This window comes from Pterocles gutturalis, unplaced genomic scaffold (genome assembly GCF_000699245.1).
Source record: "Pterocles gutturalis isolate BGI_N339 unplaced genomic scaffold, ASM69924v1 scaffold5058, whole genome shotgun sequence".
Lineage (NCBI taxonomy): Eukaryota > Metazoa > Chordata > Aves > Pterocliformes > Pteroclidae > Pterocles > Pterocles gutturalis.
The window spans coordinates 13948-36273 of record NW_010122805.1 but is presented as its reverse complement, the minus strand read 5'-3'; the positions used below and the strand labels follow the sequence as shown (position 1 = coordinate 36273).

Genomic DNA, 22326 nt, shown 5'->3' with positions numbered 1-22326 from the left:
CCCTAAAATGTAGCAAAATTAATGAAACATATTATTTTATCCTTTCCATCTGTTTGCATCTTTCTTTATCCCTGTTTTAGCCTCAGTGCTCCAGGAGTGTTAATCACCCTTTGCTTTAACCAAGCTCACTGGTAATTTTCTTGGTTGGTGTCTGAGGGGTGACATTGTGAGTACCTGTGAAGTTTTGACACAATTTTCAGTCTCCTCCTCTCCACACCCCCTTCTTATCATCACGTTCCTTTGGTTTTCTTCTGGAGCATTTGTTGTGCCGTGTGGTTCCAGCACGTTAAACTTTGTTTATGCCTTGAACAAGTTCTGCTTTACAGAGACCAGATGGCATCTTCCGTGGCTCCAGCAAACTTAGGATCTGTTGCCACCGTAGTGGTTTCAAATAGAGCCAGCACTGGAAAGAGCAAAGGGTGATGGTGCTCCAGTCTGGGAAGAGTGTCCCGGTGAAATTGTGGGGATGTGAAATGTAGGAGGAGCTGTGCTTGTTGCTGTGAAATGTGTGCTCAAGTGGGGAAAAGTGAGAGAGAGATGGCCTGGGTGAACTGCCTGAATGGCAGTGAGGAAACACAGGCGACAACAGTCAGGGAAGGAGAAGAAGACCTGGGGAGACAAATTCTGGTCTGAGCAGGGCAGCTCTGGCCTGAGAAACCCCCGACGCTGTTAGGGGAGCTGATGAGCCGGCCGTTCCCTGGGGAGAACTGTACCAGTGCTGGTTCTGCTGCTGGCAGGATCCCCGTGGCAGTGCCGGGGCAGGTACGGTACCTGTAAGGCAGGAAGATGCCATGAGCCCTGCCGTGTGTCAGAAACAATCCTCAGAGGAATAATACGGCACTGCATAGAGGGGTGGGAGGGAGAAGGAAAATAAAAGAGGCTGGTGGATGAGGGCTGTCAGGGGCATAGATGCGAGCCTGAGCAGTGTCACCTGGGAAGTGGTGTTCATAGCAAACAGCTCCTCAATGGATTGAGCCTGGGGTTATGGTAGGTTGGAAGAGAAAGACAAAAAGTGCCCGAGGCTGAAAGAAAATGATTAAAAAGGGCATAAAGGGAACAGACACCACATATCACTGCAGAGATGTGTCACAGATCCAAGTTTTGCCCTTGCCTTTAGAGTTGCCAACTATTTCTAACAGTTTGCTGGAAATACTTGGTGAAAGCTCAGACACCTTTTTTTAAAGACTCTTACTACCGTCCGTACATCTGTCTCTGGGGCTGGTAAACCTGTCTGTTAAAAAAACTCAATGGACTGGAAAGGTTTCCTGGGAAATGAAAGTACTGTAGGTGATGGATTCAGGTGCCGGTGGGGACATCTGCAGTCCATTGACTACTGCAGCAGCATCAATAAGAAATGAAGGAGTGCTTTCAAACAACGGCTTGGCCTTCTGCAGGGTCTGATCCCAGATCTTGGGCTCTGCTGTCACCATGCCTGGCATGTGACCTTGCTTAACAGCCCCTGGTTGAGTCCGTGTCAGTGACGGGGGCTCTCTCAGGTGTCTGGAGGGACTGTCTGAGTGACACCTACTGCAGTTTAAACGTCAGTGCCAGAGCAAGCTGGGGTGGGATTGGGCAGCTGTCATGCCCTTGGGTGTACTTATGAGGAGTATGCTTTGGAGACATGAGACCTTCTAAACCCAGCCAGGAGGAAAGGCTGCGGCTCCCTGTACCATCAGCAGCTGGTTCAGCATCTCCTGTGCATCCCAGTACTCTGGAAGGGTTTCTGTTCCTGAGTTGTCCGTGCCTTTTGGAAGCTCATGCTGAGGATCTTTTACAATGCCTCCTCTCATTACGGGCGTCACATTCAAGGAGCACCTGTACTTTTGGGTACCGCATTCCCTGAAATCAGACTGGGAGATGCAGTCTGTGTTCTGTATCAGGAGCATCCTGGTAAAAAGAACCATTTACTCTGCGAAATGCAAAGGAAAGCCGTGTTGCTGTTCTTCCTTGTGCTGAAGTCTTATGTGAAGCCAAGGTCTTCGTTGCCTTTAAGAAACATATATTTGGTGTTAATTGTCATTTCTTAGTGCCATTTTTGTGGAACGAAGTAGAGTCAGAGAATGTCTACCTGCTTAAAGAGAGGGGAAGATAAATCTCTACAAGCAAAACTGTATCTGATGAATCCAGAGCTTTTAGGCTGTGAGGAATTTGCCTGGTATCCAGGCTGGCTAACTCTCCTTTTTCTTTTTTTGTTCTTTATCATTAGGCTTCCTTGAACTTTAACTGAACCATAAGGAAACTATGAAGAGTCTCAATAGCTGCCCTGTGAGGATTTGACTTACCCATTGGATCTGCTATTTATAGCGTCCATTAGTACAAAAATGTCTGTCCTTTTGCAGCAGGCATGTATAGCGAAAGTGCTGCTTTTCTGGTGAACTGCCTGTGCCTCCCGTGTCACCCGAAATATCCATCAACAGAGTGCTCAGAAGTGAGCCTTTCTTGATTAAAAAACCCCCAGCACAGAGGCTGTTTGTATATTTTTTTACTTATTTTGCATAGCCTGAAATTGAAATTTCCATTTTTTAGGAGGCGACCTTCCACCCCCAGCCCTATCTCCCTGTGGAACCTAACGTTTGTGCCAAGCAAATTAAATCAGGAAGGGAGCTGAGAGGGCGGGAAATGTCTTCCAGCCTTGGAGAGCCCATTTGCACCCCAGAACCAGGCTGGATGTGAATAAGTATAAATTCTGTAACAAGGGAGACCATTTTTAATAGGGATTTGTCTTACCTTGCTGGGAGGAGGCTTGGGTGGTGGAGAGCAGGTGACTGAGAGGGTTTCCTTTGGATATACTCCAGGGTATACATCTGGTATAAGTTTGCATATTCTATATGTGAAAAATTTGCATATTCTATATGTGGAAAATTAATTGGAGCCTTTGCTTAAAATTATCATGTGAAAATAAGCTTTAAAAATTGGTTCTCCTAACAGTCTTCCTAATTGACTCTTGTTTTTTTTTCATCTGAGCTAACAGTACAGACTTGATGGTGTTGCTTTTGTCAGTAGTGTTGCGATTAGCAGATTCATGGAAGTTTTGACAGAAGGGTCACATGTCACATCCTCCAGGCATAAAGGGGTGGTGGTGATCGGCATGGGGTCTTCTGGAGCCATGGCACTCTGCGAAGCTCTGTGCCATTCTCCATGCTCACCAAAGCTGTCAAGGCGATACTCTTTCCTCTTCTGAAAGAGCAGAATCTGAACAGGGATATACCAAGTGTCAAAGGATGCTATATGGAAGAGTGACTTGTTTTCTACCCGCGTGTCTCACCCATGCAAGCTGCTGCAGCACCACGGCATGGGAGAGGGCACCACAAGCCTGCAGGAGGAGGGAGGGGCCAAGCCACAGGTTCATTCTCCCAGTTTTTCCCTGTATCGCTTGTGCTTTGCAGTCTGTGTGTGTCTCACAACACAGGGAATTGGCAGGACCCGTCATGATTCCAAGGGACTGAGCTATGTGTTTCATGCTTCTCACAAGAAGAAGGAACCAAGAGGTGCCGAGAAGCACTCTCAGCATCCAGCAGGCGTGGAAGCAGGAGAAATTCAAAAAGCCCCAAAATGCGGTGCAGGCCCCGTGGAAGGCAGCTGGGAAGATTGATGGGTTTTGAATCAATATCCTTGTTCTTTGGTCCATAGGACTTGTCACATACATGACTTGATTCATGGGGTTACGGTGCTTGGTTCGATCTACTTAACAACTAAGTGGAGTTTCATCTCATACTTGGGGCGTGTTGTTGAATAGAGGGACAGAGAACTAGAGCTGCCATATGTGCTGACACAGGCAGGAAACATATACATATAATACATAGTCCCTTTGGTAATGTGTTGAGCTCCATCTCAAAACCAGTTGAGTTGTTTCCTGCTATGTGGAAGACTGCCAGAACTTCACACCCCTGACAGTAGGAAAGCAGCATCTTCAGATTTCCAGTCTGAATTTATCCTTGGCAAGTTTCTACTCATATATTCTTGGGCTAACAGTTTTTTTAAATCAGTTTTTTTTTTTTCATTGCTTGGCAATTCTTCTGACATATTAATTCATCTGCTCTTGTTGTTAGCTGCAGCCAATAAAACCATTGCAGTCACTGTCCTCCTGGCAACCAGTCAGGAGGGAAGTGAATTGTAAGATATAAATACCAACAGCTATGAATGTTCTTTGCCAGTGGGTGGGGTTTTTTAATATCTCATTACATAGTTTGTGCAAAAGTGAGATTAATGGAGCACTCTGTTCTTAGACAAACATGACTGTGAAAGTCAAGTAACTCACATCTATGCTTCTTGTGAGGAAAAAACCAGCTTTTCTCAAAGACAAACAAAGAGGAATAACTTTACGTTAAAAGTACAAAGGAGTTCTGTAAAAGTACTAGCAGTGAAAAGAAATCATCATTATTAACCTAGTGGACAGCATCCCTTGTTAGCACGGTTGCTGTAAAGTCACATGTAGGGCATTGATTTAAATATACTTCTCCTTCCCAGCCGGTCCTTGCCTGAAGGACGCAGTCATGGGTGAGCAGAGACCTTTTATTTCTGCCCTTGGGACGGTGATTATTTGCACTGAGTTTGGCTGTGAGAGGGAGGAATGTGTTGATTAATGAGTAAGGGAGAGTGGGCTAATATAGAGATAAGAAAACAATCCCCTTTTCCTCTGAATTATTTTGTAGGTGGTTCTGCTGGACCAACCCTTAGGTCCTTGCTTTGCTAGACCAAAGGTGCCTGAGCTGCTCTTAGGGCAGGAAATCTCTCTGGCTACTTCCATATGCAGTCGCGTGCCTGGTAACATTTCACTGCAACTTTGAGTGGGTCTAGAGCAGAGAGGAAATACAATTTCTCACTTTGGAAGTATTTACTCCCTGAGTGGTCCCACCGCCATCCTCCACTCACCAGAGCACCCAGTAATGCGTACTAACTGTGTGCTGATGAGGAGCAAGTATCGTCCAAAGCGCATGTAAGAATGCAGCTAACTCCATACATTAAATGTCCAGAAATCCCATTACTCAGCTGGCCATTTTACCGCTGTTTGCAAAACAGTACCTGCAAAAAAAAAAAATAATTTCGAGACATTTAACAAATGATCATCTGAAAATTCTGCTGTTGCTGCGCATTGTCCCTAACAGAAGGAAGAAAGAGCATTTAATAAGGATGCTTTGTGTGTCTTACTGTAAAAGCTGGGGTCCTGGTTTTGATAAATACTCATCATTTTCCACTGAGATCTTTGGAATATCTGGTCCTATTTTATTTTTAATGTTTTATGTATGTTTCAGGAAAAAAAAAATTACCTTTTCAAAATGGATTATCAGCCTCCATTTTTTATTGCTTGAGCTAATCTTTATCATTTTAAAACATTGTTCTCACTAGCATGTTTTACTTTGTTTCTTCTAACTTTGCTGCTGTCACAGAAGAAGTGTCTGCGAGGATAGTACAAGTAGTAACAGCTGAAGCCGTAGCAGTCCTGAAAGGCGAACAGGAAAAAGAAGCCCAGCACAAAGATCAGCCTGGACCACTACCTTTAGGTAAAACCAGACGAAGAAAGTTCAAAGTATCCTTGTGTCTGCAAATGTTAGATGTATGTAAATAACACAACACAGTTACAGCTGTGCATTCACATAGGTTATGGTCATGGGTACGCTGCAGTACCACTGGATAAATGCTGGAACCACGTAATCATAGCGGTACCCCGTCTCATTCACTATTTATTCTAACAGCAGTTCTCCACCTGGTTTCTGACTCCGGAGCAGCGCAGCTGTGAATCTAATTGGCGGTGGTGGTTTTGTTGTCATGTTTTGTGGGACCCAGCAGTGCTCGGAGCTTCTTTGTGTTCAGCCATGTACAACGTGAGAGAGAAAGATTAATGTCTGATGAGGCAAAAATTAGAGGAGAGGCATATGAAAAGAAAGTGAGGCTTTGCTGGTTGGGTGCTAGCTACTCGAAAAGTTGGAGGAGGAGCACCCCAATGGGAAGCAGAGAGGAATGGGGCACACCAGGCGAGGATGGGAGAGGGGAGAGCAGCGAGGCAGGGGGAGGAGAGATTGTGGGAGAGGGAGTTACACCTGGTGGAAGCAAATGCCCATGGTCCAGACTGGGAATGGTACCACTGCCACTGGTCCTCCTGCTGGCTCCTTTGTGACATGTCTCTCTGAAATATGAGTGTGTGTGTGGATACATGTATATATGTATATATATACACACACACACACACATAAAAGTAAGTATACAGCCATTTGTACCCACAGTGCTTCCTCCCTGTCAGAAAACTTCCACCATAGCTCAAAATACATACGCCAAAGGCCAGAGAAATTCCGTACGCCGTCCTGAGGTAGGGTGAGTCTTGCGAGCCTGCCCTGGGATGAGTTCTGCTGAGCGCACGCATGTTGTGATCAAATCAAAGTAATTCCTCATGGTATTTTCCCCACAGGCACTCAGCTTTGCTTGGTACAGTGGCTGGACCCTGCTTAGGAATGAATTAAAGTCAATGAGTAATTAAGAATATTTGCTGGAAATTCGGTTCCCAAGGTCTTTTGCTTCATTGAACTGATTTTGAACTGCAGCAGGGACATGTGTTGTTTGGTAATTCTCTTCTTTACAGAGACTCAATTTAACATGAAAGACCCCAATTCAGCAAAACACTTCATACATATTTAAGCACAGATTGCTTCACCGAGGCCTGGGGGAGGCAGAATGGGTATTCTGTTCCATCTAGTTAGATAAGGCATTTAAAAAATATTATGATAAGTATGTCTTCAGCGAGCGACTGTTGGTGTTACGGTTCCTGTGGTCAGTGACTGTGAAATAAGTGCGGGTAGAATTGCATTGTGATGAAGATATAAATACTCTGTCCGTGGACAGCGTATCTTAAGGACAAGTCACATAAGGGTCTCCTCCAAATCACTCTGAAATCTATAGAAGGAGGCCTGCCAAATTCTGCTGGGGCTTTGAAGCTGGCCTTTCTGCTCTTGGGAAGAAGCTGTGAATTGGAAACTGTGATCTACCTGTTGAAAGGTGCCGTTTATAAGACAGATCTGCTAAAACAGATTTGTTACTTTTTTTTTTTTAACATTGGTTAAGCCCCAGTAGTGGATCTGTTTTTAAATACATAAGTTCTCAAAGTAATTGGTATGAAATCAGATGCAGAGATTATGCTGACTTCATTTAAGAAGCAGTTTGTTTAGAATTTTATTGTACTTGAATTGAAATAATTGAAAAAACAAAAAAAATCATCTGATTTTCAGCACCTAGTCTTGTGACTGGGAATGAATCTAAAACCTAGTCTAAGTGAATCCAAGATTTCACTGTGCCTTGCTCAGCTGCATCACTAACATGTTGTGGCTGACATAAGTTCCCTGTGCTGATGTATTTTGTATTTAGACAGCAGTATTTGTGTGTATTCTGTGATTAACCTTGAACTCAGCAAAAGAAAGGAAAAACAGCACACACAATGTTTTTTTGTTCATGTACTCCAGGTACATTGAAGAGATTGGATGCTGGTTTCTTGCAGTTGCTGATAGTCAGTGTGAATTTCTAAAAACTCATGCTTACATGCTTTATTGTTGTTGGGTGACTGAAAGTTTTCTAAGTGGCAATGCCGATTTAAAAGATAAATTCATACTTAATTTTTGTGCTGTACTCTGACCAGAATTTTGAAAATAATTCATACCATCTGAAAAAAAAATCCTTTTATTATAACTTTAAAAATCCATGTATTGGAAAATCCACTAGGTACAAGTCCCCATCAAATAATTCTCTCAGCTGGGCAGAACAGGCTGACCGCAGCTTTTATCAAGCATCGGTCTCCCAGGAATTAATTGCTGTATCTCATTTTCGCTGTTTGATTTCTAGCAGTCGAAGAGTCAGCCAACCTGCCTCCTTCCCCGCCTCCATCGCCAGCTTCCGAGCAGACTGGAGCTCTGGAGGAAGGTAAGGGTCTCCTGGATGTTGCAGCACACCGCTGTCAGCAAAGGGATGAGACATGAATCTAAAGGATGGGAGAATCAGAAAATGGAGAAACCTTCTGTGCCTTCATGTGAAAAGATAAGGCATTTCCCAGCAATAAATCCCCATCTGCAAACCAGCTACAATGCATGGATGAGGTAGATGTATATGCACAGAGGTAACTGGCAGGATGTATTAAGTGCATAGTAAAGAAAAAAGGATGGTGATGCTCACCTTTTTATCTGTTATATGCAACGTGACCCAAGATGCCCGCTGTCTCAATGTGATCACCAAAACTATGATTCAGTGTGGGTCAACTTTCTTTTCTTAGGATTTGTTTGTCTGCTTTTTAAATTTACCATTAATGTTGGTTTTGGAATCTTAAATGTGTGAAAGCAAGGAGATTCAGACTTGGATCATTTCATTGGTCTTTGATTTGTAATTCGTGCTTCAATGCCTACATGGATTGGGGCTTTTGTACACAGAGTACAGGAGTCAAATTCTGGTCTCACAAAGCAAATTTCTACTCTGTTCTGCACCATGAATGTTCAGTTTCAGTAGCCCATAATCACTACATATTCCTCCTGCTAAAATCTCCCCCAGTAAAGAACTGAAGTGTTGGCTTAATTTTAAGCAGAGGCCTGAATCCCAGTGAAGCTGTCGCAACGGTAAGCATTTTGTTCAACAGAAGACGACTGCTGCATCAAGGCCATCAGGGTAGGGAGACAGTAATATATTAAAACTGAGCCATACCATGTGGATATGAGGGAAGGATTTGGGTTCAGAATCTCCAGGGGACTGTCAGTTGAACTCTGCCATGTCAATAACATTTTTATGTGTCCATTTATTTCCTTCTTGGATTTTCTTTTAGCATTTTTTTCTTTTGTTTTGTTAAATAAGTGCATGAAAGTAGTTTCTTACCATCTGCTGAACAAACTTTGTTGGTATTTTAACACAGAGCCTCTGTTAATTTTCCAAGTGGACAGTTCCTATTTCATGTGCTAACACCGTCTGACTCTCAGTTTATCAGGACACTGCAATTAGGAGTGTTCCATCCTGTGGTCATTTGTGAGATAATGCAATTACGGGCTGTGTTAACAACAGCATTTGTCAGCCCATTGTACTGGAAATACCTACTGGGTGCAGTTAGTAACCAGTATAAAAATAATTGATGAATTGATTGTTGCTTTTTTAGAAAAACAACTCCACATTGTTTGTTTAAAAAAATAGTACAGCGGTTCCTAGACTCATCACCTCTCAAAGCTACTAACTGAAAAGGAAGTTAGTAAGGCATTAGCAAAGGCTTTTAGAGTTGTTACCAGGGTTTTACAACTGCTTTTTGATATATAGTTCACTTGACTAGTTCAGCATGTGCTTTTTGATTTTTCATATTATAATTAAGAGGTTTTTCTTCTGGTTTAGGCTAATGTCAAGGTTCTTACTTACTACATCCTAAGCTGAGGATTAGCTTTGCGCACTGTTTCTATCAGCAGTACTATTTACATGTATTTTAGGATTTTATAAAGTACTCATACTGATTAATTGACAGGAGGTTGTAGGTTGCTCCCTAAGCAAACGGAAACCATTTTGCTAGTTGTATTAACACAAGAATGTGGCAAAACGTTACACAACTCGAGGTTGTTACGAACTACCAGACTCTGCTGTTCCCCAGCTGTGCATATGACTCAGCAAGTCACTTAACATCCTTGTTTTTCTCTTTCCTTGTGTGTAGAGTTCAGTTAATATAATAGCACTTACAACCACAAGGACTGAAAGGTCAGTGTTGGGGAGACATTTTGATGATTTACACATTTTTAAAAACATTCAAATCATTACCTTTAACATTAGTCAGAAGAGACTTTTCCATGACAAGATTTTGATTCAACTTTTCATTTTTCAGAGCAGATGGCCTGTATAAATCCTAAAAGTGTAGGTTTGTAAAGGAAGTATGGACAGAAATGATGTGCTGAGTCATTAATGCACTCTGCTGGAAGCTTCTTGTTTGTGTCCGGCTCTGAAACTAGAACTCAGAGTAGAGTTAGTTGATGAACAGAAGGAACTTACTGAAAAAAATTTCACCAGAAATTATGTCGCTTTTTCCCAAAATAACAGTGTTGTCAATTCAATGTAGTTAATGGTAGTAAAAATCTTGTGTTCTGCTCTGTGTTAGAAGATGTCATTCATATTTTCTGTGGGTGAGTTGAGCTTTTGCTGACCTGAGTGAGCCAGACCTGTCATTTTTATTCAGGTAAAGCTCCTATTCATAAGAGTTTGCCTCAGTAGGGTTTGACCCAGTTTTACTGTACTCATCTAAACCTTCAGTTCCCTATGCCATCTGGCTATCCATCCTCGTGCACCTTTACATTGGCCGTCTCTCTTTCTGCTCAGTAAAATACAATTTCTGAATTTAACCCAGTTCTGCAGTTGTTGAACAAAAAAGGTGAGCGCTTGGTGTGCATATCTACCTCAGGCCTCCTTTTTTCCCCCTCTCTTAGAACATTTTTCTAATGTACTTGTCAGTGTGTGTCACATTGCTGTGAATCCAAGAGGCTTCCTTCAGTTAGAGTAGGCAGGAAATCACTGTTGTAGACATGACAAAGGTGGATGTGGCCAGCCATGCAGCAAACACACACACACAAAAAAAAAAGAGGGTAGAAAAGACAGAGAGGTTTGTGGGTCAAGTGTATTTCATGAGAGAAAGGAGTCAGTGGATGTAGGTTTCTTTCTTTCATTTGGCTGCAGAAAAACGTTCAGATGAGCCTGTCCCTTTTTACTGCTGCAGAAGGTAAGGTAACTAATTTGCCCTATTGAAATGGCTTCAGTTATTTCAACTATAGTAACATAAATTTACTCAGGAAATGAAATTTTCCCTAGCACTGTCTAATCCTTTTATCAATTTTATCTGAATGTGCAGGGCTGATGCGATATTCTCTTGCCAACTTGGCATTTCTTTTGTGCTCTGCGCCTTTTGACAATGGTCAACGTCTTCGTGTAAAGATTTTTCTAAATGCTACAAGATAGAAGGATGCCTTTGATGGACTGTCTTCCTTCAGATTAGGCTTTATATACCAAATAGAAATATTTTGCAAACTGAAAGGAATCAAGTGTCCTATAAAAATGGAGCTACTTGCAGGGAAAATTACTTCTTGAAAGGCATTTTCAAAAGATACCTGGAAGCTAAAGCAGAATCAGCCTTTGTGAGAAGTGAGTTTAATCTTGGACTTTAGAATACAGTGGGGATTTTTCCCATGCTTTGAGATGAAAAAGAACTATTAGAAGGGACTAAAATAACAAAGAAAGGATTTTTGAAAGGATTTTCCTTGTTGCTGAAATAAAAGCATATCCTCCTTTAACGATATCATTATCCTGTTAATGAAATTATATGCAATAATTTTGAAAATATTTTTATTAAAACTGATAAACAATGTAAATCTGTAATAGCCACAGACACAACAGCCCCAAACAATACGACACTTTGCACTCCTAGTGATTTTGGACTATCACAATAATATGTAATAAGCGTTTTTACTGTTGTCAGTTCCTGTAGTTTTAAGAAGCAGAGGCAGGGGCCTGTGTTTTCTTGCCTATAATCCATTCGGAGCCTATAAAGAAGGAATTTTCAGCCTTGTTTGCATCAGTATAGAGATGTCCTGGGGTTTCATCTTCACTCTTGCTGATGCATTTTACTTCTGAAGGGCCCATGGATAAATACAACCCACAGCTGGCAGGTGAACCTCTCCTTTTGCACATCCTCCTTCTCTGTGTTCTGCTTCTGACCGTGTCAGCCTTCCATTCCTTCCTCCACAATGTCCCAGTTCCAGCAGAAGAGATGGCGACTGCGTCAACCCTTTCCGCTCTTGTCTACAGCAATACATGGACTAGTGTGAGGGCACCCTGCAAAGGTGCAGGAGTTGTAGTTTTGAATCTTCTCAGGTTTAGGAGAGAGTTGATTCCTGGTCTCTCACATCCTGAGACGTGTCCTCACTGCCTGTAACTAGGTTTTTGCAAACCGTGAGCCCCCTCAAATCTGTCACTTAATTTTGTAGAAGCTTCTATGGAGAAAGAATGCACAGGTTCTGCACTGCAGTTGGATCAAGACACTTCCCTACAGCCTTGCTGCCAGCTCTGAAGTAGTAGGGGAGGTGGGAAGCCCAGGATCAGCCCTGTGTTTAGCATTCCCTGTTGCAGTGCGCTGCAGAGCGTCCTGCTTGGCAGGAGCAGGTTGCCAGCTTCTCTCTCCACACCTACCTCTTTTAAGCATGCATAAACCCCCAAGTCTGGGGTTTGGATTCAACTACAAGAGCAAAGCAACTAATGTATCAGTGGTTCAGGCACTCTTTGTGCCCTGGAAGAAATTGTGAGAACGGTTCTCTTAAACGAAGTTCGCTGGGTGGTATTTGTGTGTGTGCCTAGGTGCACACAGCATGCCGTGGATTCTGGCTAGCCTCAGGGCTGCCACGGAATCATCAACACAGATAATCTTTCTTGTGCAGCACAATGATACATTTTGGAGCTACTAACAGAGATTGCTTTGAGCAGCTTGATGTGGCCTGTCTCAGGATAACAGGTAACTAGCTATTTGGGGAAGGGTTTTTTTTGGTTGTTTAAATGTTATTTATAGGGAAAAGAAGAAAGTGGGGAATTTTGAAATAGTTTCAATGAGAAAGAAAACCACCATTGACCAAAGTGTAAGCTGCTTTGTTTTTTAAAGGACTTTTTAAAATTTACACTTTCAAGTACTTCACCTGATGACTTTGAGTGATACAAGTGTGTTGGGATGGCTCAGAGGTGTTTAACACAGCCAGTCAGCTGTACAGTGCATACGAGTATCAGTGCAAGGTGTGAGATGTGGTTTGAGTACAATATGTATTCCTCTAAATAGTAAGTGTATAGTTTTGAACTTTAGTCACTTTGACAGTCGGTTTCCGATGCTCATAAACGCTATAGGAAATGCCACGTACACGGCCCGTGTGTTAAAATGCTCATCTGCCTCCGTCCTCCATCCTGCATTCACCCGTGGCCTGGCTGATCTCATCCACTCTGCAGTATGACATACTGCCTAGTGTTGCTAGTGCATGCGTCCATCCTGTCTTGTCTGTTCTTCGTCTGTCTGTCTGTCCTGCAGTTTTTGTCTGTGTGTGTCTATTTGTAGATGAAGGGGCGGAGGATAAGTTGGGGCCGCTACACCGCTGCCCAGGCAGGGAGCAGCATAAACACCTGGCCCCCTCCATTTCAGTGTCTGTGCCCGATGATGAGCCCTACAATTCGGACGAGGAGTACTATGAGCACCCTTTGTTCAGCTCGGAGTGGACTGGCTCTAGTACGTGTCCCAGTGCCACAGTGAAGAGCACAGAGGTCTTGTTGGGCCATGATGAAGGTGAACGGAGCATGGTCCCATTTTGTTCCTCTTCCCCTCTCCCCACCTGCCATCCATTCCATTCTGTATGTGCCTGGCATTGCTGCTTTCTGGGGAGGGAAACCTGGTTGTGTTTTCTCCCCACATGGAAGTGACACTCCTCCAGAGTCTCTCCCTCTAAAAGTGAAGTCTGAGCGTGAGCAATGAATGCCACTTTGGGGTCAGTGAAACCACGGTTCCTGCTTGAACTGGAGCTCTTGGTCTCCTGCCCTTGCTTACAGCAGAAGCCAAAGGAGCAGCCAGGTAAAAGGTGATTTGTTCTTTGTGCCAACAGCAGGGTGCAGAATAGGCCAAAACATTGTTACTGGAGGTCAGCTAACACAAGGAAAAACCCATATCCGTACCAAAGATAGCAATGGAAGGTCTTTAATTCTCCAGTAGGCAAAGGAAATTAATTTTAACCCCAGTATACATGGGTGACTTCAGGCAGTATTGGGTCGTGTTTGATCTGCAGTGGTTTTGTGGGTGCACCCAGGTAACATTGTGTCATCTGACTGCACACAAGGAGGAAAAAAATGTTTACAGTTGCTGTGTTTCTGTAACCCCTTTTTCTGTGGCCTGAGCACATCAGTAGTATTTTATTGGGGAGTTGCATAAAAATTAAATGGCTTTTGAGGAATCAAGGGAGAATCTATTTCAGTGACCATCTCAAAGGCAAAGTAGATCAACATTTCATCTCACAGCATTTGACTAACTCCATCTCTGGACACAGGAGCTGAAGTTAAAAACAGGACTGAATCCTCTAAAGGTTTGTGTCTCAGGGAGATGGAGGTGTGTACTTGAAATTGCTCAGAGTAAAATGAGAGGCCTTCCTTAGAATTTTTTAATTGAAAGGAATGCACATATAAAACTACATAAAGTCAGAAAAAGAAAACTAAAGCGAGTTATTTAAGTCAGGGCCTTTTGTAGCCGGACACCCGCTGCTCTGCCAGGCTGCTTTTACAATCTGCCCATGTGTAAATATCCCTGTACCACTCAGGCATCGGTCCAGTTCTGATTCTGAATCTTCTGACTTCTGTTCATTTAAGATATAGTATCTAACCTTCGTTACATTTTTCTATGTTATTAATAATGTGTTGTCCTTTACATAGTGATATTTTCTCAGCCTCAAATAGTGTTTGTGTTCCTTCTGTCACTTTTTAAAGGCCAGTGGATGGTTAATTGTCTGGTTTTAGTAATAGCAATAGTCTCCCTGAGTGGCAATGGCAGGAGTGCAGTCCAGAATGGAGACTTTGCTAATTATTCTTCTGCCATGGCATGAGTAAAGACAGCTCTTGATACTACTATACTGATCCTAACAGCCTACAATTGAGTGATGTATTTTAGAAATTCACATGAACAAGTAGTTATATTGCGCTCATTGGTTTCTTTCACTTAACTGGTGACAAGGAGCCTGGGAGCTAGTGGGGAAACAGAAAAATAAGTGAAGAGTCCTTGTGTTAAATCTGTGATTTTCACATATAGAGTTCAGATGTCAGACAGCCTAAGGGAGAAACTCTTTATAAACCTGCTCAGTGTAGGAATCTTGTCTGAATTCTTGCAAAACCATTAGTTATCAGCTATGCACAAGGCTCGTGAAGACTCTGGAAGTGGCTCAATATTTTGGCAAATCCAGGATCCATGTGATAGGTTGACTTGCTGGCATTAAGCAGACGGTATTGCCACGATCAGTGGAAAGAAATTAATGCCTCATGCCTTCCTCCACCTCGATTGAATGTCTTGTACTGGATTAAACAGCACATTTGTCAGAGAAATATCCAGTGTACCTTGAGCTCATTGATGCATTGGTGTTGTCAGGGCCATCCATCATTCAGTACCATCTCCATTTGCAATGAATATTTGACCTACAGTCATCTTTGGGAGAGGTATACCTGTAAAACACTTTCAGCTCTCCTCTTACGGCATAAACATGCTTCTCTGTGGGAGATAGGTTCTTTATTTTGTTTTGTTTTTTTCCCTAAGGCAAATTCAGTTCCGCAGTGACTAAAACAGGCTGGATCCTAGCTGTCCTTTGACAGACTTAAATCTAAAATGTTCAGAGCTGAAAGTGTTATGCAAAAGCAGTCCTGATGAGCTGTGTGCTTGGTGTTTGCTCTTGGTGTTGATGTTGCATCCTTTTTCCATCCCCAAGAAGAAGAACCGGTAAAGAGTACGATGGCTGTGGAAGCGAAACCTGCTGCTCTTCCTGGGAAGCAACTGGGAAAAGAGCACAGGCCCACTGAGCCTTTGGACCAGGCAGAGGGCCTCTCTGAGGGTCAGTCGGATTCTGACTTGGAGGCCAAAGTGTGTCATGAAGACAAACTGCTAAGTGTGGCATCGAGCAGGGAGAGTGTAACCGTTGTGGCGGAAACGCCTTTGAAAGACACATCCCCTTCCTTGGCTGAGGAAGGTGTGTCCTCCTTGGGTTTGCATGTGTTTGCTGCCAGTGAATCCTTCTCCAGCTTTCTCCAGTGCTTTCCGAGGCTGCTTCATTTCCTGTTCTTCCCATTTATGAGTATGACTGCTCTTGTTATTATGCTTGAAGAGTGCGTAGCAGATAATATGGTTGCATAGGTGCTGTATGACAACATGGTTTCCCACCACGGCGGCTGATTCCTGATTTTTTACTTTGCCATGATAAAATATGCTTTGCAGCTAAGCTGATTGCTCTGCGTAAGCCTTTTTCCCCCATCTCAGATGTGTTTGCCAGTCACATTGCTAAGCTATGTATATATTTTTTCTTTTTGGTGCAGAGATTCATCTGCTTTTCTTTCAAAAAGTAGATTTATTGACTTTGACTATTAGATAAAGAGGCTTAAACTGTAGAAATGTTTTCATTTGCAGTGTGCAGGGATTTTTTTTGTTTGTTTTTTTTTTGTGTATGTGTGCTTCAGTGCATTCTAGTTTAGCTTGCCTAAAGCTGTCGCTTCTTGTGTCATATCCTTGCCATTCATTGCAGTCCGCTCCTCCTCCTCGATCATTGCCAGAACTCTGATTTTCTGTGTGTCTTACCTTATTTACAAGTGTTTAACCCTGCTGGAGTGCCTTTATTAGGCAAAACCTCCATCACTTCAACTGGGTTGTTTGTTTTCATAGTGAAGTTTGGGTGCGTAAGGTGAAATTCTGATCAAAATATTTACTGCAATCAATTGTCTTTCAGAACTGAAGAACTAGGCTTCAAAATTTTCCTTATAATGGTATTTCTTTTTAGCCACTGCAACAAGGTGTAAAGACACGTTGTGTGGAGTAGTGATGTATCCATTCACCCGCTGGCTGAGAAATGCTGCATTTGGGAGGCTGGTGTTCTGGCTGCGCCAGCTAAAGAGTATTACATTCCTTTGGCAGTCAGAATATGGTTTGATGCCATTGGTAGTGTTCATTTTCACTACAGTAAGCGGTACAATAGGATACATAAAGCAAGTCAGTATCTAGCTATGTAATTTCTGTGAAACAAGGATGACATCAGCTAAATTGGCATGTTTTGGTACTTCATAGGGTTTGCAAGTGAATCACCCCATGTAAAAACATAAAGGAGCAAAATGAGTGTATTCATAGACCTCTGGTTTTATTACGTATAGAGTTTAGAATGGCAGTTCGTTTTTTGACTAAATGTTAACATATGAAAATATTTGAAGTATGACCAGTGCTTCGATACTAATTGTTCTAAAAAATTCAGATTTCATCAGAGCAAAAAGATGGCTCCGTGGACTTAAAATCACATATGAGGAGATTCAGAGTGGTCCCAACACTTGTTTTAACAAGCTTTATAAAAAACTCATAAAAATTTTTTACAGATTACTGCAGAAAGTTCTGCCACGTTCTGCAGTACCTCGTCATATTTTCCATGAGAGGAAGATTTCCATATGATGGGAATCCTTATTTTTCATAGCGTATTAAAAAAGAACAAGCTATTAATGTTTAACAGAGCATGTATTAAAAAAAACTTAAGTACGTATTAGTCCCTAAAAATATAGTGGCAGACCGTAAGAGCAGCATTTTTAGTTTCGCATTACCTGAATTAGGGCCTGATTTACAGTCATTTACTTCTGTTGCAGCTGAAGGTAGCTGGCCATTCTGAAGGACTATTAATGGCCCTGTTGCCGGTTTACACATACCGGTTTCCTTACAGCAGTGAGGTTTTTGTCATTTGCCAAAGAGTAAATGTCAAAAGTTGGTACAATTAAACCAGCCTCTTCTGACACTTGCTAAATCTTTTGTATGCATTATTTCCTTAGTTTAGGCTGCATGTAGAAAAAAAAAAAAAAAGTAAAAAATACATATAAATTTATAACTATGTATATTTAAAATGTTAGCATCAGAGAAAGATGCTATTGATTGGACTTAATCTTGCAAACTTTACTAACACAAAACTAATATAATCTACAGAGTCCAGAAAAGCATACCAATGAAGTGAGGATTACTTGTGATTTTACAGTTGTATACAGGCCACGAAGATGAAAAGTTCACATGAAATCATCTCATTTCAGTGGTCACATCTTTATATGTGTACAACTCACATTTTCACTATAAAACCTCACCTATTGAAAGAAAACTAGGATTTAACACTTTAAAGCAGATTTCTAGGTGGATGGCCTTGCTGCATGTTTGCATCTTTCTCCCTCTTCATTCCATCATTCATACCAATATGTTGTTGTAAGCTACATGACTGCCTGCTTCTAAGTGCTTTAAATAATTTTGTTATAAAACCCAAACAAACTGCTTCAGATTTACTTGCAGCCACGAAGATGGAATTCCGTCTCCAGGAGGGTGCACGCCCTTTCACAGCAGAACCATTAGACACAAAGCAACATGAATCTGGGAAAGACAATAAGACTGGTGAGCAACCTAAACATGATGCCTTAGTTCCACAGCCAGCAAAAACAGAAGCTATAGATAAAAAAGATTCACAGAGCAAAGACAAAGACAAAATACCTTCACCTCTATCAGAACAGATCTTGGAAACTGATTCACAAAAGAAAGGTGAAGCTGGTTTTGCAGAACCTGCTGCCAAGCCTCCCGCTTCTCAAGAACAAAAGGACTTGTCATCTGAACTGTCTAGAGGGAGCAAAACAGAAGAAAGAACTGCAGATGTGCCCTCATCATCCAGCCAAGTTATGTCTATGAAATTTAAAGATGATCTTAGAGATGTCCAAGATCTTGCCGTCAGCCATGGTGAAAGTTCTCTGTTGCTATCTGAACCCAAGGCAGAAGCAGCCAAAAGTGAGCTTCATTCAGGCCCATCTCCCACTGTCCCCCAGAAGCTTCCACTCAAAGATGGTTCCGAAACAAAACAGGAACCCACTGACCAACTGTTTGCCAAAGATCTCGCTAAAGATGAGCAGATCCGCAAAGACAGGACACTAGCTCTGCAAGAAGTCTCAGCAGTAGCTGTAGATGGCCTGAAAATGCCAAGCACCCAGCAAATCCCTGCGTGGGGGGAGGAAACGGACATGACCAAGGATGAGAGTGATGAGGAAGAAAGGTATGACTTCTACGATAAAGGGGAGGCTCAAATATTAGATGATGGTAAATTTACCACAAAACTTGAAGTTAAGACACTTTCCCTAGACAAGGCAGACGTTCAAAAGGATGATGAAGCTAAGAAGTCACCTGATATTCTCAAAGCAGAGAAAGAAATAGACCAAAGTGGGCTCCCAGCAATAGCAGACATGAAAAAGGAGGTCCAGCCAAGCACCCGGGTACCCCCAGCCAAGTTTGGCCATGAACTGACCCTCGAGAAAACAGCAGAGCACCCTGATACCACTCAGTTATCCAGAAAAACAGAGAAAGCCCCTGAGGTGCCAAGTTTAACCCCTGACAAGACTCCTACTCTAGAACCTTCTCAAGAGAAAGATGTTAAAAAAGATACCAAGGAGGATAAGGCAAGTGTTTCAGCTCCTCATCCAGTGAAAGAAGAGGAGGATCGATCGGGGATGTCGAAGTATTTTGAAACCTCTGCTCTGAAAGAGGAAGCCTTCAAAGCAGACGCTCTGAAACAAGGCAGTGATTACTATGAGCTGAGTGACACTAAAGAGAGTGTGTATGAGCCTTATCAGACAGATCGTCTAATACGTGAAGACGAAGAGGAAGAGGAGGAAGAATTACAGAGAGAATTGGATCAGCAGCAGAGTGCGCCTGCTCATGAAATAGGTTACAGTACCTTGGCTCAGAGCTTTACACCAGACAAATCTGAAGAACCAAGTTCCCCGACAGAAAGAATGTTCACTATTGACCCCAAAGTCTATGGGGATAAGAGAGAACTCCACAGTAAAAATAAAGATGACCTGACTCTGAGCAGGAGCTTGGGACTTGGGGGCAGATCTGCGATTGAACAGAGAAGTATGTCTATTAACCTGCCCATGTCCTGCCTGGATTCGATAGCGCTAGGATTTAGCTTTGGTCGTGCACATGATCTTTCTCCCCTCGCTTCAGATATTCTAACTAACACTAGTGGCAGTATGGATGAAGGTGATGACTACTTGCCAGCAACCACACCCGCTCTGGAAAAGGCCCCCTGCTTCCCCATTGATAGTAGAGAGGAAGATGAGCACACTGAAGAAGAAAAAGCAATGGCAGAAGAAAAAGTCCAGCCTGAGACCTTGGTTGAATCACCTTTCCTGGCCAAAGAATATTACAAAAATGGAGCTGTCCTGGCTCCTGACCTGCCCGAAATGTTAGACTTAGCAGGGACAAGATCTAGATTAGCCTCTGTGAGTGCAGATGCTGAGATGGCACAAAAGAAGTCAGTTCCTTCTGACACTGGTGCAGAAGACAGCAGCACAGCCCTGCCACCTGTGACAGATGAAAACCATGTCACTCTGAAAGCTGAAAGTCAGCTAGAAGACTTGGGCTACTGTGTTTTCAATAAGTACACAGTCCCACTCCCTTCTCCAGTTCAGGACAGTGAGAATTTAACGAGTGAAACCTGTCCGTTCTACGAAAGCACAGATGAAAAACTGAGACGTGGCCTGGCTCCTGACTTGTCTTTAGTTGAAGTGAAGCTGGCAGCAGCTGAAAAATCAAAAGAATTCCTCAGTGAAAAAGACTTAGGTCAGCATGTCAGTAGTGAGTCCATTCTGGCAAGGGACTTTGAGCAGGAGAAAAAAGAGAAGCTGGATACTGTGCTAGAAAAAAGTGAAGAACAAGTTGACTCTAAAGAGGTCTATCCCATTAAAGGTTCAGAGCCAGGGAAGACAAGACCTGAGGCAATATTAGAAATGAAAGAAGAAAGTGTGGCTGATAAAGTTCATGTAGCTGATGATACCATATATGACAGAATATCAGCTTCGGAGATAGCAATAGGAAAGGATGCTGTTTCTTTGTTGATGGAGAAGGAGGAAAAAACTCTTAGTGTTGTTCCTGAAATAGCTGAGATAGAAGCTCCAATAAAACCAGATTACAATGCTATAAAGCACGATTTGGAAGTGGCTGCAAGGAGAGCTGACCAAGAATGTCAGAGTCAGTTAGATGCTAAGATCAGTGAGGTTGTTTCTCTCCCTTCAGGGAAGGACAAAACTTCTGTAAAAAGAGCAGAGCCTGAACCCAAAGACACTCAACAGAAAGATCAGACTGGCTTGTCCAGAGAAGCAAAGGATGCAGATGTACTTTCCAAGACCGAGCCTAGTTACATGAAGGACAGCACCAAACTGTCTGAAACAGAAATTAAGGAAAAAGTAGCTAAGCCTGATCTGGTACATCAAGAGGCAGTTGATAAAGAGGAGTCTTATGAATCTAGTGGAGAGCATGATCAAGCCCAAGAAGGGTTGAATGGAGAATCCCTGAAAGCAGAGGATATCAAAGCAGAACCTCCAAAATCTCCTGTATCTAGGGAAGAGATGCTTGCAGAGTTACCAGCAAAGGAACCTTCTATGGAGCTCCACCTTCCAAAAGCTGAGCCTCTCCAGGAAGAGCCTGCTGAGATTCAGATGGAGAGCATACCACAGCCTGCAGAAGGAACTGAAAAGATTCCTGATACGGCTGTGAAACCTGTGGAAATCCAAAAGCTGCTGCCATGTGAAGTGACAGCTGGGGCCACAAAAGGGGAAGAACATGAGGAAGAAGAGGTAGAAGTAGGGCAAGAAGAAAAAGAAGAGGTTAAACAGCATCTTGTATCAGAAATGCCCCCAGAAGTAGACTTGGGCAAACCTACTGCTGAAGAAATGCTAGCCAAGGGCAGCCCAGAAGCAGTGCCTGAACTGAAAGGCATTATTGAATCAGTGGTGACAGTAGAGGATGACTTCATTACAGTGGTGCAGACAACAGTTGATGAGGGTGAATCTGCTTCTCACAGCGTGCGCTTTGCTGCTACTCAGCAGCAAGACATCGAAACAGGGGACTCCCAGGCTGAAGAGGAGCTGGAGGCTGAGGAAGTGGCTGACATTCAAGTTGAGCCCAAGGAGGGCTCCCCAGAAGCTCCTGCTTCACCCCAGAGGGAAGAAATCCTGCTCACTGACTACAAGACAGAGACATGTGATGATTACAAAGATGAGACAACAATCGATGACTCCATCATGGACACAGACAGTCTCTGGGCAGATACTCAAGGTGTGCATTATCCTTTCTGTTTTGTCTGTTAAATATTTTTGCTTCCAAATCATAATGATCAAAAAGCAAAATTCTTGTAGTTGTAATAGTAATCTCAGCATGTTACAGAAAAATAGTAAAATAGTCTGCCTTTTTTTTATTAATCTGTCTTCTCGCTCTTCAACTATTTTTTCCCTGCTCCACCGCAGTATTGTTAACATTTGTTACTAATCTTTTGTTTGTTGTTATAATTTCCTCTGATCCTACAGATGATGATAGAAGCATCATGACTGAACAGTTAGAGACTGTTCCTAAAGAGGAGAAGGCAGAGAGAGAATTGCGAAGATCATCTCTTGATAAGCATAAAAAAGAGAAACCTTTTAAAACTGGGAGAGGCAGGATTTCTACTCCTGAAAGGAAAATAGCTAAAAAGGAACCTAGCACACTCTCCAGAGATGAAGTGAGAAGGAAAAAAGGTCCATTTAACACTC

The 22326-nt window shown here is 42.6% G+C and overlaps 1 protein-coding gene across 1 annotated transcript in view; it reads left to right on the top strand.

Moving 5' to 3' along the window:
- The window catches only part of MAP2 (microtubule-associated protein 2), a 48814-nt gene that overhangs the window by 14047 nt on the left and 12441 nt on the right, over positions 1 to 22326 (top strand). The window contains exons 2-5 of the mRNA XM_010077638.1: positions 5388 to 5501; positions 7825 to 7902; positions 18038 to 21856; positions 22105 to 22311. Coding sequence (XP_010075940.1) covers positions 5388 to 5501; positions 7825 to 7902; positions 18038 to 21856; positions 22105 to 22311 — 4218 coding nt within the window. The remainder of the gene's footprint in view (positions 1 to 5387; positions 5502 to 7824; positions 7903 to 18037; positions 21857 to 22104; positions 22312 to 22326) is intronic.